General features: G+C 35.9%; 1 protein-coding gene across 11 annotated transcripts in view; it reads right to left on the bottom strand.

Annotated features, from left to right (window-relative positions):
• brinp3a.1 (bone morphogenetic protein/retinoic acid inducible neural-specific 3a, tandem duplicate 1) overlaps positions 1-18,301 on the bottom strand; it is a 62,652-nt gene that overhangs the window by 9,302 nt on the left and 35,049 nt on the right. For all 11 annotated transcript variants that reach the window (XM_047813055.1, XM_027154407.2, XM_047813053.1 and 8 more), the window contains 3 exons: positions 5,390-5,495; positions 4,606-4,842; positions 2,266-2,488 (listed from right to left, as the gene is read on the bottom strand). In XM_047813055.1, coding sequence (XP_047669011.1) covers positions 2,266-2,488; positions 4,606-4,842; positions 5,390-5,495 — 566 coding nt within the window. The remainder of the gene's footprint in view (positions 1-2,265; positions 2,489-4,605; positions 4,843-5,389; positions 5,496-18,301) is intronic.

Raw genomic sequence — 18,301 nt, 5'->3', positions numbered from 1 at the left:
TTAGGAAAGCACAAATACAGTATAAAAAAAACAAAACACTGCTTTGAAATGTCCATGATGTAGGCTGTGCCAGGTTGTCTTCAGAGTAACTTATATAGCCTGCATTCAAAGACCAAGGATACTCTACACTGTTGTTACTATAGCCATTTTAGTCAGATCCTTCGAATGTATTAAGTAAAACCAGGAATCTCTAATCAGCCTTTGAGTCAAGTTATGTGACATGCTAAATAGTGAGATTTTGAATGTAGATAATATGGCCTTTGCTCACTCAAATTAATGAGCACATATCTGAATAGATAAAATTGTGCTTCTTTAGAAAACTGAATCCAATTATTTTATTCATCTTTTGACTTTGAAGACATTCTCATAAAAGAAGGTCTTATAATTACTAACCGAGTCCTAAGCATTAAAAATGCTTTTAAATGAAAAATTCTCTCTGGATGGGCATCCATGTCACGCATCCATGTCTAATCTAATCTAATCTATTTATCTTATGTAGCATGGCAGGCAAATTCTTTTCCAAATGGAAAATAAATAAATAAATAAATAAATAAATAAATAAATAAATAAATAAATAAATAAATAAATGGCAAAAAGAAATTAGCATTAGAATCATTAAACATATCACAAATGCACTATATGGCCACATATAAATATAAAACCTACTCATCGCAATCATACTACAGTACGTGCTTGTTGAACTTCCCATTACAGTCTTAGCTGGTGTAATGTTCCCAATTTTGGGAAGGCTTTATACTAGATCTGGGGATGTGGGGATTTCTGCCCATTCAGTCTGTTGAAGGGGAAGGAGGTCTGTGGCGTAGATGGTGTTTTAGGTCAGCCCAAAGGTGTTCATTGGTGTTGAGGTCAGAGCTCTGACACAGGATCTTCAACTCCATCCTTGGGAAACCATGTCGTCATGGGGCTTGCTTTGTGCACAGGAGCCTTGTCATGCTAGAACAGGTTTGAGGCTTTTTTTACTTCCAGTGAAGGCAAAAACAGCATACAGTACAAACACATCCTACACAATAGTGGGAAAGACCCACATATGGGTGTGATGTCTATATATGGCCATATAGTGTATTTTAAAATAAATGTTTAACACATCTCACAATGGATTTATTTTATGTAGCTCTTTTTACGAGAGGCCAAATGATGGAATTTGCCCCAGTGTTGTGCAGATATTAAGTGACATTTCATTGTCATGTCCCACTTCATCGTTATGGTTCATAGCCACTCGGACCTAGGGTTAGAATTTGTCTGTTTTAATTTGAACTTGTCTGTTTTTTTATTTTCTTCAGATAAATATTTCAACGTAAATGTTGATCTCAAACCAATATCTGCTTTATGAGATTCCACAAGTGCTTGTTTATAAGCATCCAACACTTGAATTTGTAAACTTCAACCATTAAAATTCAGGTTTTCCCAACATTTTACACTGAAAGGTTTCCTGGATAATTTGATATCAGACTTCCGTCAATAAAATAATTTATTTGTTTAGACGATAAAATGTCAGATACGTTTTCAGGAAAAAGGGTTAAACTCCTATTCGTTGATTGACCTCTTTGGATCCATTTAAAGCTCATAAAGTTCATGCTTAGAAGCAATTCTTTTACATTTACCACCTCCAGTCAAGAGCATTCCATTACCTTAGCCTGTATTTCAAACGGCAAGATAATCCATCTTTCCCTGCTTACACTTTTATACACTCCCACTCCATCAGTCTTTAGATGGAGAGATAAAACCTACTCATCCAGTTACACTAGGAATTATTACAGATATCCTCCGTGATTTGAGTGAGACTGGGATGGAAGCCAAGACACCAGCTTTAACATGATTGTTCTACCCATAACTGACCTTGGGTATGACCTGAACGGAGTGTTTAAATGCATTACCTAATTAATATGTTCAAAAGACTGACCTCCGCTAACCCTGCATCACATCTGCTTTGAATCTTTGCAAAGACAGGAACAAAAGTTTTGTGCTTTTTTTTCTGCTTTTTTTTTCTTTTCTACCCAATTCAAACGCTTGAATTTCCATTATATTTCATTTCATTTCTTTTCAGCTTATTCTTTTTTTTTCCACAGAAGAGACATTTCAAGCAGATTCTGTGGACAGTTAAAAATAAGCGAGTTCGTGCAAAGTCTCTCTGTTTGGTTACGATAATTTATTTATTTCCGCCAAGTGCTCATACAGTGAAAGATAATTACTATCCCTTGTCATGCGGGACTCGTGGCATAAATTCATTGCTCTGACATTTCTTACCTTTCTTTGGGCACAGATATTTTGGGCTGAGTTCGACACCTCTTGCTGAGAGTGAAAAGCTTGCTGACAATCCGCTGTGCTTTGCCGAGGAGCTGTCGAGTGCTAGTTTCCAGCAGTTGAAAGCGCTGGTGTATAGCCGGGTCCATTTTCCAAAAGTATCTTATAGCAGATGTGTTGAGAGCGTAGAATGTCGGTAATCTTCGCACAAAATTCTGGAACTCTTCTGGAAACCAGACAAGTGATGAGGATCAGCGGATTGAAGGATTTCCATATATTAGAAGAAAAAAAAAATGAAATCAATCCCGTATAAGGCAGGAAAATAGTGCAATTCTTTTTATCTCCTTTCTTTTTTGCATTCTTTTTAAAGTTTCATGATTAATCTTAATGCCAGCTGTTTGCTGAAATTCTGACAAGTCATTTTTGCATTGGAAATGTTTCACAAATGTACATTTATTCACAAACGAAGCTTTGTCTAATTTAATGTGCTTTCATTTGCATAATTAAACATCCTAGCCTCGGAATGCTGTTAAAATATAAACGTATTTATATAATTAGAGAGATGTTTTGAGTGATTTAGAGCTTTTAGTGATTTAAAGAAATGGAAAATAGTTAGAATACTAGAAATATATACACCTAGAAAATACTCACTGCTAAAAACATTACACTCGTCTTCTATATGAAATCGAACACGTTAATTTATTTATTTATTTATTTTAATTCCTCTGTAATTAGCATCAAATTAGGGATAGGAATGGATATGTAAAATATTATGAATAAAGATCATCTGCAAACCAAGCTTTTAAGAGATAAATGATATGGCACGGTTGGGTCAGATTCAGATTTCACAGCCTACTTTAAATCGTTTAGTTTAATACCTTTCAGGGGTCAAAACAGTGAAATAATCCTTTAATAAAACCTTAAAGAAGTTTTGATCGTTTCGTTACTAGCGCTAGAGAAGATATGATTATATATATATATATATATATATATATATATATATATATATATATATATATATATATATATATATATATATATATATATATATGCAATTAATGCAAATAAATTGTGAAAAACAAGTCAATAGTGAATTAGGAGCCTTGTCAGACCCTTCTCTTTTTCAGTGGTTTATTGTCAATAAAAAAATCCCAATACTGCCATTTCATAGATAGCCTTGGAAAAAATAGAAAATAGTCAACATTAACACGGTGACAAGATATACAGTACGAGCAAACACACTTCAGGTTGATGGAAGATTATTTCCATTGACAGCCAGAACAAAATCAATAACTGCATCATATAATATCCCTGGGTCAATGTTAGATAATATCTAAGCAGAAATTTGCTCAATATCTCTAATTAAAATCAAAGGTTCCCATAAAATCCTGATAACATCCCACTGGCATCTAATTGGCTTTTTTAACCATAACAGGTAATTGAAATAATTAAAATTTGGAGTGGAGTTGATCATGTGCAATATATTAAATCTAAATAGAAGGGACTTGATTTGAGCGATGATTTTAGAAGTGACAGCAGCTCTACAAAGAACGAAGCCTCAGCAAAGAATCAAGAAGTGATGGGGATATCATTTCACTACGCTGGGTGATTACTGCTTCTCTGTTAACTTCACAGTCATTAAGCACAAGTTTTTTCGAGCCTGTTGTAGCTACAGGAGGTAGAGATCCAATGACTAAAGCGGCCGGTTCTGGCCGCATGCCCGGTGCAGGGAAATCGATACAGGCCGTGTTTAAAATCCTGTCTTACTGCAATGATAATCAATCGCTGGAAGCACTTCCCACCATTTTCTTGCGATATCCTTAATGCAACATTGCGACTCTTTATATTCACAGGACTGAATACTTCAACTAAATGAACTCAAGTCATGGCAGAGCATTTATTTAGAGTGTATGCGCAATAAATTGATTAAATCGATCGAATATCTCTGAACTATAATACGTTTGCATTGTTCTAACTTGGAACTGACCTGAACTTTGTGGCCCAGACTTCATTCATTTAATGTTGGCCTTTTAAATTCTATTTAAACGTGACTATTTTATTTTATTTCATTATTCATTTATTTTTATTCCTTTACCTTTGGTACCACAAAGATGCTCATATTTACGTTTATTTACTTGTTAATATTGCAGAATTTTTGAGCTTTATAAGATCATTTGTAAAATATTTTGTTTTTTATCAATAAGCTCTAACAACAAGCCATAATATATTATATGCATTATTATGTGGCTAAAAAAAAACTCTAAGAAAAAAGAAATACATTAAAAAATTCAATCTACATTCTACAAAAATATATTCTACATACAATTTCATCTAGAGGCTCACCTGACTCCTCAAACTCATGGTTGGCTTGGTCCCAGGATTCTCTGATGTGCCTCAGGCTGTCCTGCATGGCCTCCAGGTTCTCAGTAGGGCAGTTGCACTGGGGGAAATCCACACTGCACTCGCACCAGCAGTCATTGTCCTTACACCTAAATTGGCCTTCGGAGTGGCAGCTGATGTAGCTGAGGGCTGCCTGGACAAATCGGCTCTTCAGGTAGGGAGGCAGAATAGCCTGAAGCCCTGAGGGAAGGACATAAGTGCCTTTCATTAAAGACCAGAATCATAGTCTATGTTTCTACCACAGTTGTGCAAGCAACTAAACAGGTAAACAAATACTAGCTTATTTACAGCAAGAGTTCTCAAATCAGTCCTCAGGGCCCTCCACAGTTTTTTTCTGAGTTGCATGAGTTGGGAACAAATGTCATTCTGGGGAGGGATCCAGTGCTTTTATAAAATGTATCTATAATCCAAAGTAAGTGATATGCAATGTATTATATCTAAGATTTCAGTCAATGACAAAGTTCAATTGTAAAGGTTATCCAAATGTTATTTTTTGTACGATGCCCCTTTTTCTAAAAGAGACATGTTTAAAATTCTCATAAAGAAGAACAGTGCACAATCTGATGTCTTAGCAAAATGTATGAGTAAAATTAACCAGTTACAAGATGCTGAAACAAATTTTGTTGGAATAGAATTAACTCAATACATTTAGACATTTTCACTTGCTATTCAGAGGCCATTATTATTAGTTTTGCAATGTGTGGCCAGTCAGTTGTGATTGTAATACCTTGTAAATAAATCTTGTTCTCAGGACTCTGAACCAGAACCGAACTGACAGAATCCAGGTTGTCATAGTTACTGCATCCTAGAGGGCCTGTCCTTGTTTCTGTAACCTGTAAGAGAAAGGAAAGAGACCTGTCAATGGTAGGTATTATACCTGTATATAACAAGCTCAAGTGGAATCAAGACTGCTGTGTCAAATACAAAATGGTATTAATCAACAGACAGTTTCTGTGTTTCTACAGTTATATACTATGTGTATATAGTGATACTATTGTGGATATACAGTAGTGATATGGCATTAGATGAGGTCTGGAGAACTCCGCTTTAATCCTAAAATTGTTCTTAAACAGTTTTCTCCAAAAGCGGTGACAACTGGAGTTATAACTGATCTGGCAATTATTAATTATTCTGTCATGTCCACTATACTGTATGTCCACCAAGCCACTGCCACTGCTGGGCCCTTGAGCAAGGCCTTTAACCCTTGTATGTCGTTTGGGTCTGTGGGACCCATATTCATAAACATCAATAGTTTTGAAAAACTTTGCTTCTTTGTAAATTTGTTGATTTTTTCCCACTCATAACTTGAATAAATTTGATTTTCTTTTTTTATTACATTTTATTAAAAAAACAACAAAAAACGAGTAGCACTTTAAAACTTTATATGCTGTTTATATTGCTTGGAATTGGGATGAAGTAAGTAAACATCTGTAGAGTATTTTAACATAAAATTAGAATTAAAATTAAATTAAAAATGAATTAAAAACCCAAAAATGCAGCGGGTCACCAGACCCACGGACACTGGCTGAGTAACACAGATACGAACAACATACAACCCTCGATTGCTCAGTTGTATAAAAATGAGATAAAAATGTAAGTCGCTCTAGATAAGGGCGTCTGCTAAATGCTGTAAATGTAAATGAACAGTTGCTCACGCGGGAGAAAATAAAGTCTAAATCCTTCCTTTCAAAATGTCAGATGCAAAAGTCACAGTTAATTGATTCATATCCATTATTTTCCAAAAGACCTTCACATTTTCAGTTCAGTGGTACTTTAACTCATAGAGCGTTGAATTAACATCCTGAGTCAAGAGCTATTACAAACTACAAAACCCATAGCACATTCTAAAGTGCAAAAAAGCATATAAATAGGATAAATAGCATCTTCTCAGTCAATGATATTACCCGCCAGCCTTTACTCATCCACTTGTGTACGAGGCGCAAGCACATTTTGAGCAAACTGTCACTAGGCCTCCTTGAATTGATGAAGTCAAGTGAGCTTGAAATGCAAGTTCAAGCTCTTTTGCTATCTGAAAACCGCTGTGCGATGCAAAAAAAAAAAAAAAAACATAGTTTGCTGATGTCAGGAAGGAAGTGAAGGTTTGCCTGAAAAATTTACATATCTATACTTTGTATTTTAACTAAGAATTTCAGCGGATGCATTATAGGGTCGAGTGCTGGCGTATCTCTAGAGAAAGTGCTGGAAGGTACAGTAAGAAGAGACAAACTACTAAAGTAACAGAATAAAAAAGTAGATGAAGAAGTCTCCTACAAACATGGTGAAGGGTGAGATCCTCTCATCTTCACAGCCAGAGCCTGGAGAAAACTGTATGCGCAATGGTGCAGCCTCGAGTGCGCTCTAAACCTGATTCCTTATTGTCTACGCAGGTACACATTCCCCTTTGACAAAATTCATCAGCCGTCTTGTCTAAGAATGTGAAGTAGGAAACATGGATGTAGCTTGACACCATATGTAAAGGGTATTATTGCGGTTAATTTCTTCTTAAAATAATAAACCATTGTTTTGTACTTCATCGCTAAGAAGCAGTAGATGATATTGACCTTGATCTAAATCTCTAATGAGCAACCCAAAGGCAACGGCGATGAGGGAAAAAACTTCCCTGAGACAGAATAACAAGTAAAAGCATTCAAAGAAGCAGACTCAAAACGAATCTTGTGGTCTTCCTGGGGACACGGATAATGAAAAGGAGCACGATATGTGAATATGATGAAGATCTATCAGATGATGAGTATGAGCATATTGTGAAAAGAGGCTTGAGGTGAGCATAATCACAGCTGCAGCTCTTGAGATGTTTCGAAAATAACTATGTGATATTATCTACATGGTAGGAAGTTGAAGTGCGAATAGCACTTAAGTGAAGAAGGACAAAAAAAAACAACAAAACAACAAAACATAAGGAGTAGAACATCAGGCTCGTGCATCAGTGTCATTTCTGGCAGGTCCAGAGAGAGAAAGGAACCAATGTACATGCAGTTCAGCTTCTGCTTGCACTATTCATTGTATTATTTCCTCTGAAATGTCACTGTGACATTCCAAAGTCTGTGGCTATATTCTGCAAACACAACGTGCCACACTCTCATATGGCTGTTTTGTTATCTTTCAATGAACATGTCAAGCATCCAAAATGTTTCTGACAATATGAATGTAAACTCAATCACAGTGTTATCTCCAAAAAATGGATCGTTCAACCTGCTTTGAGTTATTGGTGTAATATACACAGATCAGCCATAACATTAAAACCACCTGCCTACTAGAGTGAAGGTTTCCCTTGTGCCACTAAAATAGTTCTGACTCATTGAGCCATGGACTCCAGAAGACCTCTGGGTGGTTCCTCAGCTGTGGTATGTGGTATCAAAATACCAGAAGCAGATCCTTTAAGTTGGAAAGTGGGTGTTCCAAGGACCGGACCTGTTTGTTCAGCTGGATCATATTGAGATTTGGGGAATTTGGAAGCTAAGTCAACACCTTGAACTCTTTATATTTCTTAAACGGCTTCTAAAATATTTTCTGCAGTGTGGCAAAGAACATTCATTCATTCATTTTCTACCGCTTATCCGAAATACCTCGGGTCACGGGGAGCCTGTATCTCAGGCGTCATCGGGCATCGAGGCAGGATACACCCTGGACGGAGTGCCAACCCATCACAGGGCACACACACACTCTCATTCACTCACGCAATCACACACTACGGACAATTTTCCAGAGATGCCAATCAACCTACCATGCATGTCTTTGGACCAGGGGAGGAAACCGGAGTACCCGGAGGAAACCCCCGAGGCACGGGGAGAACATGCAAACTCCACACACACAAGGGGGAGGCGGGAATCGAACCCCGACCCTGGAAGTATGAGGCAAAAAGCATTATCCTGAATATTGTATCCGTAAAGAAGTGGTCTGCAATATTGTTTATGAAGGTGGTACATATCAAAATATCATCCACATGAAAGCCTGGACCTAAAGTTTCCAACAATTAGAAATAAACATTTTTATTAATTAAAGGATACCATACATCTTATTCATTGCGAGAAATATTGCGGTTATTACTGTAAGTTAGCTCCTGTTATCACTTACATTTGCAGCAGCTATAACCAACACTGTTGTTCTTTTACCAGCATGTTATTTATTGCTCTTTTAAAGTTAATGCCTTCAAGACTGGTACAACGTGCTTACTCTGGATCACGTTGGATCCACCTTTGCTGTGTTATAAGGCATTATAATAAGCCACGTACTGTACTGTATGTTGCACACAACAGTGTCTTAATCACCAGCAATCCAAAGCTGCAGCTCTATGGAAGGTTTAAGGACTCGAGTATGTACTATAAATATAACTCAGCTCTGATAGATCAGGCACAATCGATAATTCTCAGGACCCTGGGGAATCAATTGTTCTCATCCGTGTGTAATGAATAACTGTGATGGGAGATCAGTAAATCCAAGTCAGGAGCTCGTTGCCTGCATGCGATACACAGGCTCAGAGATGAAATGCTGAGTAGAGCAGGTTTTATTTGTGCAACAATGAGGAAGCCTTGGTGACCCAGAGTTCCCTTTTTTGGACTGTAGCACCAAAATCAGGCATGTTTCTTTTATCTTGTCCTGTGGGAAGATTAGAATGGACTAGCACACCTCCTCTTACCAGAATTTTAGTGACAGTTATTTATTTGTTTGTTTGTTTTGCTGCATTATTCCTGTATCTGCTCCTCACAATGCTTTCCATTGTGCTATTTTGTGTATTAGATACAACAAAGCATCCAAAGGCATTCATCAGGAAAAAATCTTCCTTCTTCAGGATGTATCTAACACTTGACCTTAGTGGTCTGCACAATTGCCATTCACCTCAAGGATCAGGTTCAATTCCCACCTCGGTTCTACAGGATGTGCATGGGGATTGCATGCTCTCCCTGGGCTTCCGGGGTTTCCTTAAGGTACTCTCTTTTGCTTCCCTAGACCAAAGACATGTGTTAGAGTCTGAATGTCATTTCTAAATTGTCTGTACTGTGAGAGTGTAAGAAAATGCCATGGAATGGGTAGGCACCTGACCAGGGAGTCCCTCATTTTGTGCCCTAAGACCCGTAGGATAGACTACAGTTTACGCCTGACCTTGTGAAGGATAAGTGGTACAGGAAATGGAAGGATGGACGGATAGATAGATAGATAGATAGAAAGGGTGGGTGGGTGGGTGGATGGATGGATAGAAGGATGAGGGGATGGATGGAGGGATGGTTAGATGCATGATTTCTCACGACATTAACTTTAATCAAAACCTGGGTTACATTACTGTACAAACATTTCTGCTAACATTAAATAACAATAAAAATGAGGTAAAAATCATTGATACATCTACAGGATTCTTAAAAAAAAAAATAAGTGGACGCATAATAAATAGATTTGTGGATCATTGCTGATTTTTTTGGGGTTTTTTTTCTATAATGTCTCCAAAACTGTTATATAAAGAACTTTTTTTGGGGTTCCATGTTTGAGGCGACCGATAGAACCGTTCCTTTTAGCGTTATAGTGTTATATTACTCGTCCTTATCGTTCCTTCGTATACTATATTAAGCTAAAAAAAAAAGGACTCAAGTCTGAATGTGTTATTTGCTCTGCCTATCCATTTTGGTTCTTGGTGATAATAAGAATTTCAAAATATGAAATATGAAAAGAAATCTGTTTTTCAAGAGACCTCAATATTGAGTTGCCCTGCTAATAAAACCAGATCAGTGCCATTTCAGCACAGCATTGCGGAGGAGTGATCACAGCCCAATCACTCCTGACAAAAGCTTGATTTAAAGCTCCTCTATGTCAAGGCTCTGACATATGGGAAGACAAAAAGGCTGCCTGAAGGCAAATCCATCTTTTTTTCCTGACACTTAAAAATGATTCTTCATACCATAGAAAGCTCTTTTAATATTTTCCCTGAAGGCAAAAAAAAAGTAACCACTCTTTCCTCCAGAAACTCAACGTTAATGATAGTTTAGCGATTCAGAAACGGATGTGTTTTGACATTAACTTTTGAGTCATATGTAGAAGTATGTGTGGAGGATGGACGAGAGAGGCAGAAAAATGGACTGGACGTAATTGTGTTGTGAGAAATTGATTCTAGGCGAACTACAGAAGAATGACTGCGAAAACAGAAAAAGTTTCCGGGATCTTGCTAATAAGTTACACAAGCAGAAAAATCTTCATTATGGTGCTTTATTTAATTTCCGTTCAATGAGTTAAAATAACTTTCATAAGTGGGAAAACAGGGAATGGAGAGGAAAGCGTTCAGCGAGCGGACCACTGCCATTTAAATTCCTTTTATTGACGTGCCCATGCAATTAATTAAAATCCAAAGAGCTTCTACAGGGATCAGTAGATTAATTTTTAACAGAGACAGATGTCTGACTTAAATTGAAAATTGGCTCAATGCAAATATAAAGATGGGTTTTCTATGCATAGCAATGAGCAAATCTGCAACAAGGGCAAAGTGGAATGGAGCTCAGAACATTTAGATGTTGGTCTTAATGTAAGGAAGAAGAGGAAGAAATTATACTACACAGGGTTTGCTTAGGTAAATCTCTCTACTTAGTTTAAACACCTGGGTTCAAACCTCTTTGCATACACAAAGCTATCATTAAAGTATAAGTTCCGTGTGAAAAGTAAAAGTCCTAGAAAATAAAAGATCATTTCACACTGAAAGCCAACAGCTTCACAGAAGCACGCGTACTGTACGGTGATTCCAACCCATGTGTTATTTGTATAGCACTATTAATAAATTGAAACACAAAACAGATTTACAGTAATCTGGATGTAGATGGATTGTGTTAATAAGCAGGCAAGAAGCCACAGCAGCATGGTGTATCTTCCTGAGATTTAATGGGAAAGAAAACCTGACAGGCACTACAATCGGTAGTGAACCCATCCTCTTCTGGCTGACACCAATAATTAAGCATCACTTCAATGAACAAATGACTAAATGGAGGACTTGACATGTGAATTTAAAACCCTTTTTAAAAAGAAAATCAAAACTAATTCTCATTTCTTTTTTTTAATTCTGAGGATTTTTGGAGGATCCAGGATTTGTTCGCAGCATAAAGATGACTTTTCCTTTTAACCATCATCCCAAATCATGTGTCCGAATAATGCCCTTTTTTGTTGTTCTGCTTTATATATATATATATATATATATATATATATATATATATATATATATATATATATATATATATATATATAAGAAATATAGAAATTAGAATTAGTTTTTATTTTCTTTTTAAAAGGGTTTTAAATCCACATGTCTAGTCCTCCATTTAGTCATTTGTTCATTAAAGTAATGCTTAATTATTGCTGTACAGAACACTTACCACTTATAATTTAATGAAAGACTTTATATTAACTCTCCTTGAACAGAACTTATTAGGTCAAATTTACGTTATCTGAAAACCTTACTCAGGACTGTCAAGTGCACGCATTGAGAGTGACAGTCACGCACTTGGGTCTTTTCTCACGCTCTCCCGCCACACATTGTATTTCTCACGCAGAAAAACCTTTTGACTATTTACCATATATTTAATATGCCTCAGCGCCCAAAATGTATCAGTCCGCACCTCTGTCTCTATAGAACCGGGCAGGAATCAAGCGTGTCTCCTTCTTAGTCGAGCTTGACACTTACCAGGCAATCAAAAAAAGGAGGCTACACAATAGCCAATCAGAAAATAGCACTATCTGGGTCAGATTTAACGCAACAAAACATTCATTAGAGAGGGTATTTTCGATGGTCGGTTTGAACAGAACCTCAACACAAAACAGCTTGTCTCTGGACAGGAAATTGTAGATGTCATGCTTGCCTGTCTTCAAAACTTCAGAGCCCTGCTTAATTGTTACTTTGTATTGGACTCTTTTTGAGTGGCCGATAAATCCGAATTATCGTCCTAATTATAATTATAAGAACACATTATATTAAATATAATAACTTATGATAATGGTGGGTTGTGATTTACAGTACGATAAAAGATCATGTACTACGATCATGTCTTAAATGGGGTGTTAAATCAAATGAGTGTCACGTTTGTAATGTAGGTTGCATTTGTTTGCTTTAAACTTATAAGGCTTCTGAGAGTTAAAAAAAACAAACAAAAACACCTTAATGTAAGTGTGTGTTAGAAACATTCATTTCTCATGACTACACTAATTGCATACTTAATTCATTAAAGGTGAATTAACAGACACTGAAAATCTAATAAGTTACGACGAAAGTGAAAAGTGTTATATCCAACAACGATGGATACTTATGTACGAGTGTGTGCATGTGTGTGGAAGCGACATCAGTATTCAGATAATATTGTTATGTATCGACATCCCTAGTGTTGAGTTAACACCAGAGTGAATTAAGACCAGCTAGACATTAATTAACGCTACAGGCGTTCATTCAACACTGGAGATTTATCCCGTGTAGCATTCTGTATAGGAAAACTAATTATCAGTTTTAAATGGTGTTGAGTTTTACACAAACAGCTAATAAACAATGCCGTGCTGCTAAATTGTCTTAACCCGTAAATTGGGATGAGAACAAATGTGCTTAATTCTGTGCATGTGCCATGAATAATTATGCTATTCAGAAATTTTCATAAAAGCATTTGTTAGAAGAAATAGTTCCTGGGTGTGCCTTAATTTATGCTAATAACATGAATCAGTCTTACATTCTGCTAGAGTGCATTAATATGGAAAGCATATTAAAAGGAGTATTGAAGCATTCGTGCCCTGGCTGGGATAAAGCGTGAATAAGGTCTTTGTGCTTTTCTCTGCTGCTGCTCAGCTAGGAACTGCTCAGCAAAGCTTTCTATAGCTTAGCAGAGAGCTGGAGAACTTTGCATTTCAGATACTTGGCTCATAAAACATAATGAGCAACTTCAGAGTAAAAGTGCACTTTGGTTGGGTGGATGTAGTCCTGCACCATGAGCATGACTGCTACCATCTATACATACTTTCTTATTCTATGCAGTCCTGATCTGACTATTAATCAGAAAGTTTAAAGTCCAGCCAAATTCGTCATCATTTAGTGATACCCTTCAGTGTCTTGCCCGTCACCAGGAAACTGGTGTGTACTGTATTTAAGACTAGTTAAATGGGTACACGATAGTATATAGGTGCTTACAATTGGTTACAATGGATATTGTATTAATACTAACTGGACAGGATGGCAGATTTAATAATTGGTCTATGAAGAAAAAGCCTTAATTTGTCATATATAGATCAGAAAACATTGAAATGCTTTCATTACACATCTCAGCTTTTTCGGGGGGTTGGGGTTATTGTGTAGGTTCAGCCATATTGCAGAACACCTGAGGATAAAGGGACACTCTCCAGAGTCCAACAGCAGCAACCAGTGCCTTTATCACTCGAGCCACCACTGCCCTGTATGGGCTGCCTAACTGGGCCAACAGAAATGTGTTAGCCAACAATGGCGAGGCGTGTGGGTGAGAGGAATCTGCAGCTTTCTGTGTCAGAGGATTTATGCTCTACCCTGTAAATTCAGACAATACTGGCCAATCGAGGATGTCTCTGAGCTCATGTATGTAGAATTTGGCAGTATCTGTTCTAATCAAGAGTATAACAGGCATGTGAGTGTCCCAGTTGCGTAAAATTCTAATAAATTAATTAAATAAGGATTGTTTATATGAGCTTTTGTCAGTGAACATAAATACAGTACTTCATTACACAACATGTGTCATTAAAACATCAATATAAACCAAACATTTGCATATATCATAGATGCATATATAGCATATAGCATAGAAAAGGATGGATCGCAGGTGGCTTTAAAATATGTATCTGCTGTTCACAGTATTTTATATTTATCCTTGAATTATTATTATTATTATTATTATTAGTAGTAGTAGTAGTAGTAGTAGTAGTAGTAGTAGTAGTAGTATTTTTATTATTATTAATGTTATAATACAAAATATTATTGTAATCATAATAATAATAATAATGACTACTAATAATGACTACTAATAAAAACTATTTAAAAAATAACTGAATCAAAGTAAACAAGTCAATATTAAATAATATAATATAATATATTATATATATATATATATATATATATATATATATATATATATATATATATATATATATATATATTATTATTATTTTGTGGGTATAATCCCACAAAAGCAGCACAAAATACACTGAAAGCTGCAGCGATCAAAATAATAGTGTTATTATTAAGACAGCTCAGTATTCTATAAAGGAAGCAAAAGGACAAACTGATTTCAGTTGGTTTGTTTCTTTTCTAGCTAAAAGCACACATTCAGCCACTGATCCGTAATTCACAGTCATATCCATATTAGCATCACATACACATATATATTTCTGCATATTGCAGTAGTACTTTTGAGTACTCCCGCAGCTGCTGGAAGTTTTATCATATTTGGCACCTTTTGTGTGTGTGTATGTGTGTGTGTGTATATGTGTGTGTGAACTATAAAAAAGCTTGTCGCTGGAAGGAAGTTTGTATCAGAATGAGATTATACTCTGCTCCATAGAATTTGGAGCCTTATTGAAATCAGCAGGAATCCTCAGCGAGCGGGAAGTAGTGGTTAATATGTTCAGCTTTGGCTTAGGCTTTTAAATGAAATAATAATGTGCACTATACAAGAGACCCCATCTGCTTGCATTAAGCAGAACATTCCTTTTGATTTTCTAGCATTTTTTCCATCTCATGTTCTTAGTTGGGTCGATTCCAATGGAAAAAAAAGAGAGAGAGAGAGCGAGAGAAAGAGAAAGGAATCACAGAATCGAGGTCGTTCAAAGATCTTTCGCTCCTCCCCGTTTTAACAAGGGACGTTTTGACTGATGCTCCCAAAAGAACATTTTATTTATTATTTATTTATTTATTTATATATTTCTTCATTCCCAGCATGTTTCCACATTGATATGCACATTCACCAGCTGCCAGTTTATTAATTACTAGATTTGTATATCTAATTTACTATCAGCGCCTACAGAGAATTGTTTCTTTCAAGTAAGCGTGTTTGCTCGTTTGCATGTTTGCATGTTTGTCTTATTAAATATGCAGTGTTGAGTTTGTAGGTTTCTATTCAAGGGTGCAAAATACAGTGTGGCATTCATGCAGATGTATTCATTCTGCACCTGTAGTTTGATTTAGCACAGCCTGAAAATCACTTCAGAAACAGTGTGCACAGATTGATCCATCCGAAGGGTGTCTTACGTTTGAGCGAGTAAATTTGCAGCATGTTAACGCTTAGTTTATATAAGAAAATACTACAACTACAACAACTATTACTACTACTGTTACTTGAAACTACTTTAACATATACTACTACTACTACTACTACGTCATCTACCACTATAGCTACTACATCATCTTCTACTACATCTTTTACTACTGTAGCTACAGTACTACTACATCATCTACTACTACAACTGCAACTGCTACTAAAATATCTACTACTTTCTCGTTTACTGCTACCACAACTGCTCCTAACAACTAACACATCTTCTACTACTTCAACTAATACAAGTAATACTTCTGCTACTAAACTACTACATCATCGTCAACTACTACATCATCGCTCACATCTTTTGTCCTGCACTGGCTTTTTTGTCTTTTGTCCTGCACTGTCTTTTTGTCTTTTGTCCTTCACTGTATTTTTGTCGTTTGTCCTGCACTGTCTTTTTGTCTTTTGTCCTGCACTGTATTTTGTCCTGTACTGTCTTTTTGTCTTTTGTCCTGCACTGTCTTTTTGTCTTTTGTCTAGCACTGTCTTTTTGTTTTTTTCTGCACTGTCTTTTGTCCTGCACTGTCTTTTTGTCTTTTCTCCTGCACTGTATTTTATTCTGCACTGTCTTTTGTCCTGCACTGGCTTGTCTGCCTTTTTTGTCTTTTGTCCTGCACTGTCTTGTCTGTCTTGTCCTGCACTGTTTGCACCAGGTCACACAGATGCACTTTATGTATCTAGGACTACTTACTAAGTCCTTAGCTCTGTCTTTGTTTTATGTATCACCCTGGTCCTGAAGAAACGTTGTCTCATTTCACTGTGTACTGCAACAGCTATATATAGTTATAATGACAATAAAAGCTTCTTGACTTGAATTAACTTGCAACTGCTACTAAAATATCTACTACTCCAACATCTACTGCATCTAGTACATCTGCTACTACAACTAGTACATCATCATCTACTACTACTACATCTACTGCATCCAGTACTAAAACATCTACTACTACATATACTGCATCCAGTACATCATCATCTACTACTACATCTACTGCATCCAGTACTAAAACATCTACTACTACATCTACTGCATCCAGTACTAAAACATCTACTACTACATATACTGCATCCAGTACATCATCATCTACTACTACATCTACTGCATCCAGTACTAAAACATCTACTACTACATCTACTGCATCCAGTACTAAAACATCTACTACAACATCTACTGCATCCAGTACTAAAACATCTACTACAACATCTACTGCATCCAGTACTAAAACATCTACTACTACATATACTGCATCCAGTACATCATCATCTACTACTACATCTACTGCATCCAGTACTAAAACATCTACTACAACATCTACTGCATCCAGTACTAAAACATCTACTACTACATATACTGCATCCAGTACATCATCATCTACTACTACATCTACTGCATCCAGTACTAAAACATCTACTACAACATCTACTGCATCCAGTACTAAAACATCTACTACTACATCTACTGCATCCAGTACTAAAACATCTACTACTACATCTACTGCATCCAGTACTAAAACATCTACTACTACAACTACTATTTATAATAATAACAACAGATTTTTCTGTAGTAGAAAGCATTGTTATTTTTGCATAGTTTTTTTTTTTATATATATTACACTAACAAAACTGCAACTACTACTACTACTACTACTATTATTATTATTATTATTATTATCGTTGTTGTTATGATTATAATTAGCAACAACGATAATAATAATAATAATAATAATAATAATAATAATAATAATAATAATAATAATAATAATAATAATAATAATAGATTTTGCCTTAGAAATATAATCTGAAAATTTTGTAAACCGAAGTCAGGTTAAAAAAGAATACAATAATATAAAGATGAATAAACGTTTAAAATATAAAGAGAAATACTTTTTTTTAATCCCTTTTCTATTAGCCTAATGACGTGTAGCTGGAATGAATGTCAGGGATGCTGTTTATATATATATATATATATATATATATATATATATATATATATATATAAATTTCATCAAATTCATCAATCGAGGGTTCAACAGAGCTGCGCTGTGTCTGTGACTGTATACAGTAGGTACGGATACAGTTCCTACTTATTAACCATTAATCTGGGAATGAGTCTTTGTAACCTAAGGAAATGATCAGAGTTTTTTAACACAGGTTCCAGAGTGAAATGCACTTTGTCGACTCTTAAATTAAAATTAATATCCAAGATTGATGTCAACTGACACTTTCTTGGTGTTTCCTGATTCAGTATCCCAGCACACCAATGAGGTTAAAAATCCATTTATAACCAATGGTGCAGAAAATACTTCTCATCTGTCTCGTGCTCATTAGAGAATAAC

The sequence above is a fragment of the Tachysurus fulvidraco genome, chromosome 5 (assembly GCF_022655615.1).
Source record: "Tachysurus fulvidraco isolate hzauxx_2018 chromosome 5, HZAU_PFXX_2.0, whole genome shotgun sequence".
In the NCBI taxonomy this organism is placed as follows: domain Eukaryota; kingdom Metazoa; phylum Chordata; class Actinopteri; order Siluriformes; family Bagridae; genus Tachysurus; species Tachysurus fulvidraco.
This window is presented reverse-complemented; position numbering and strand designations above follow the sequence as displayed.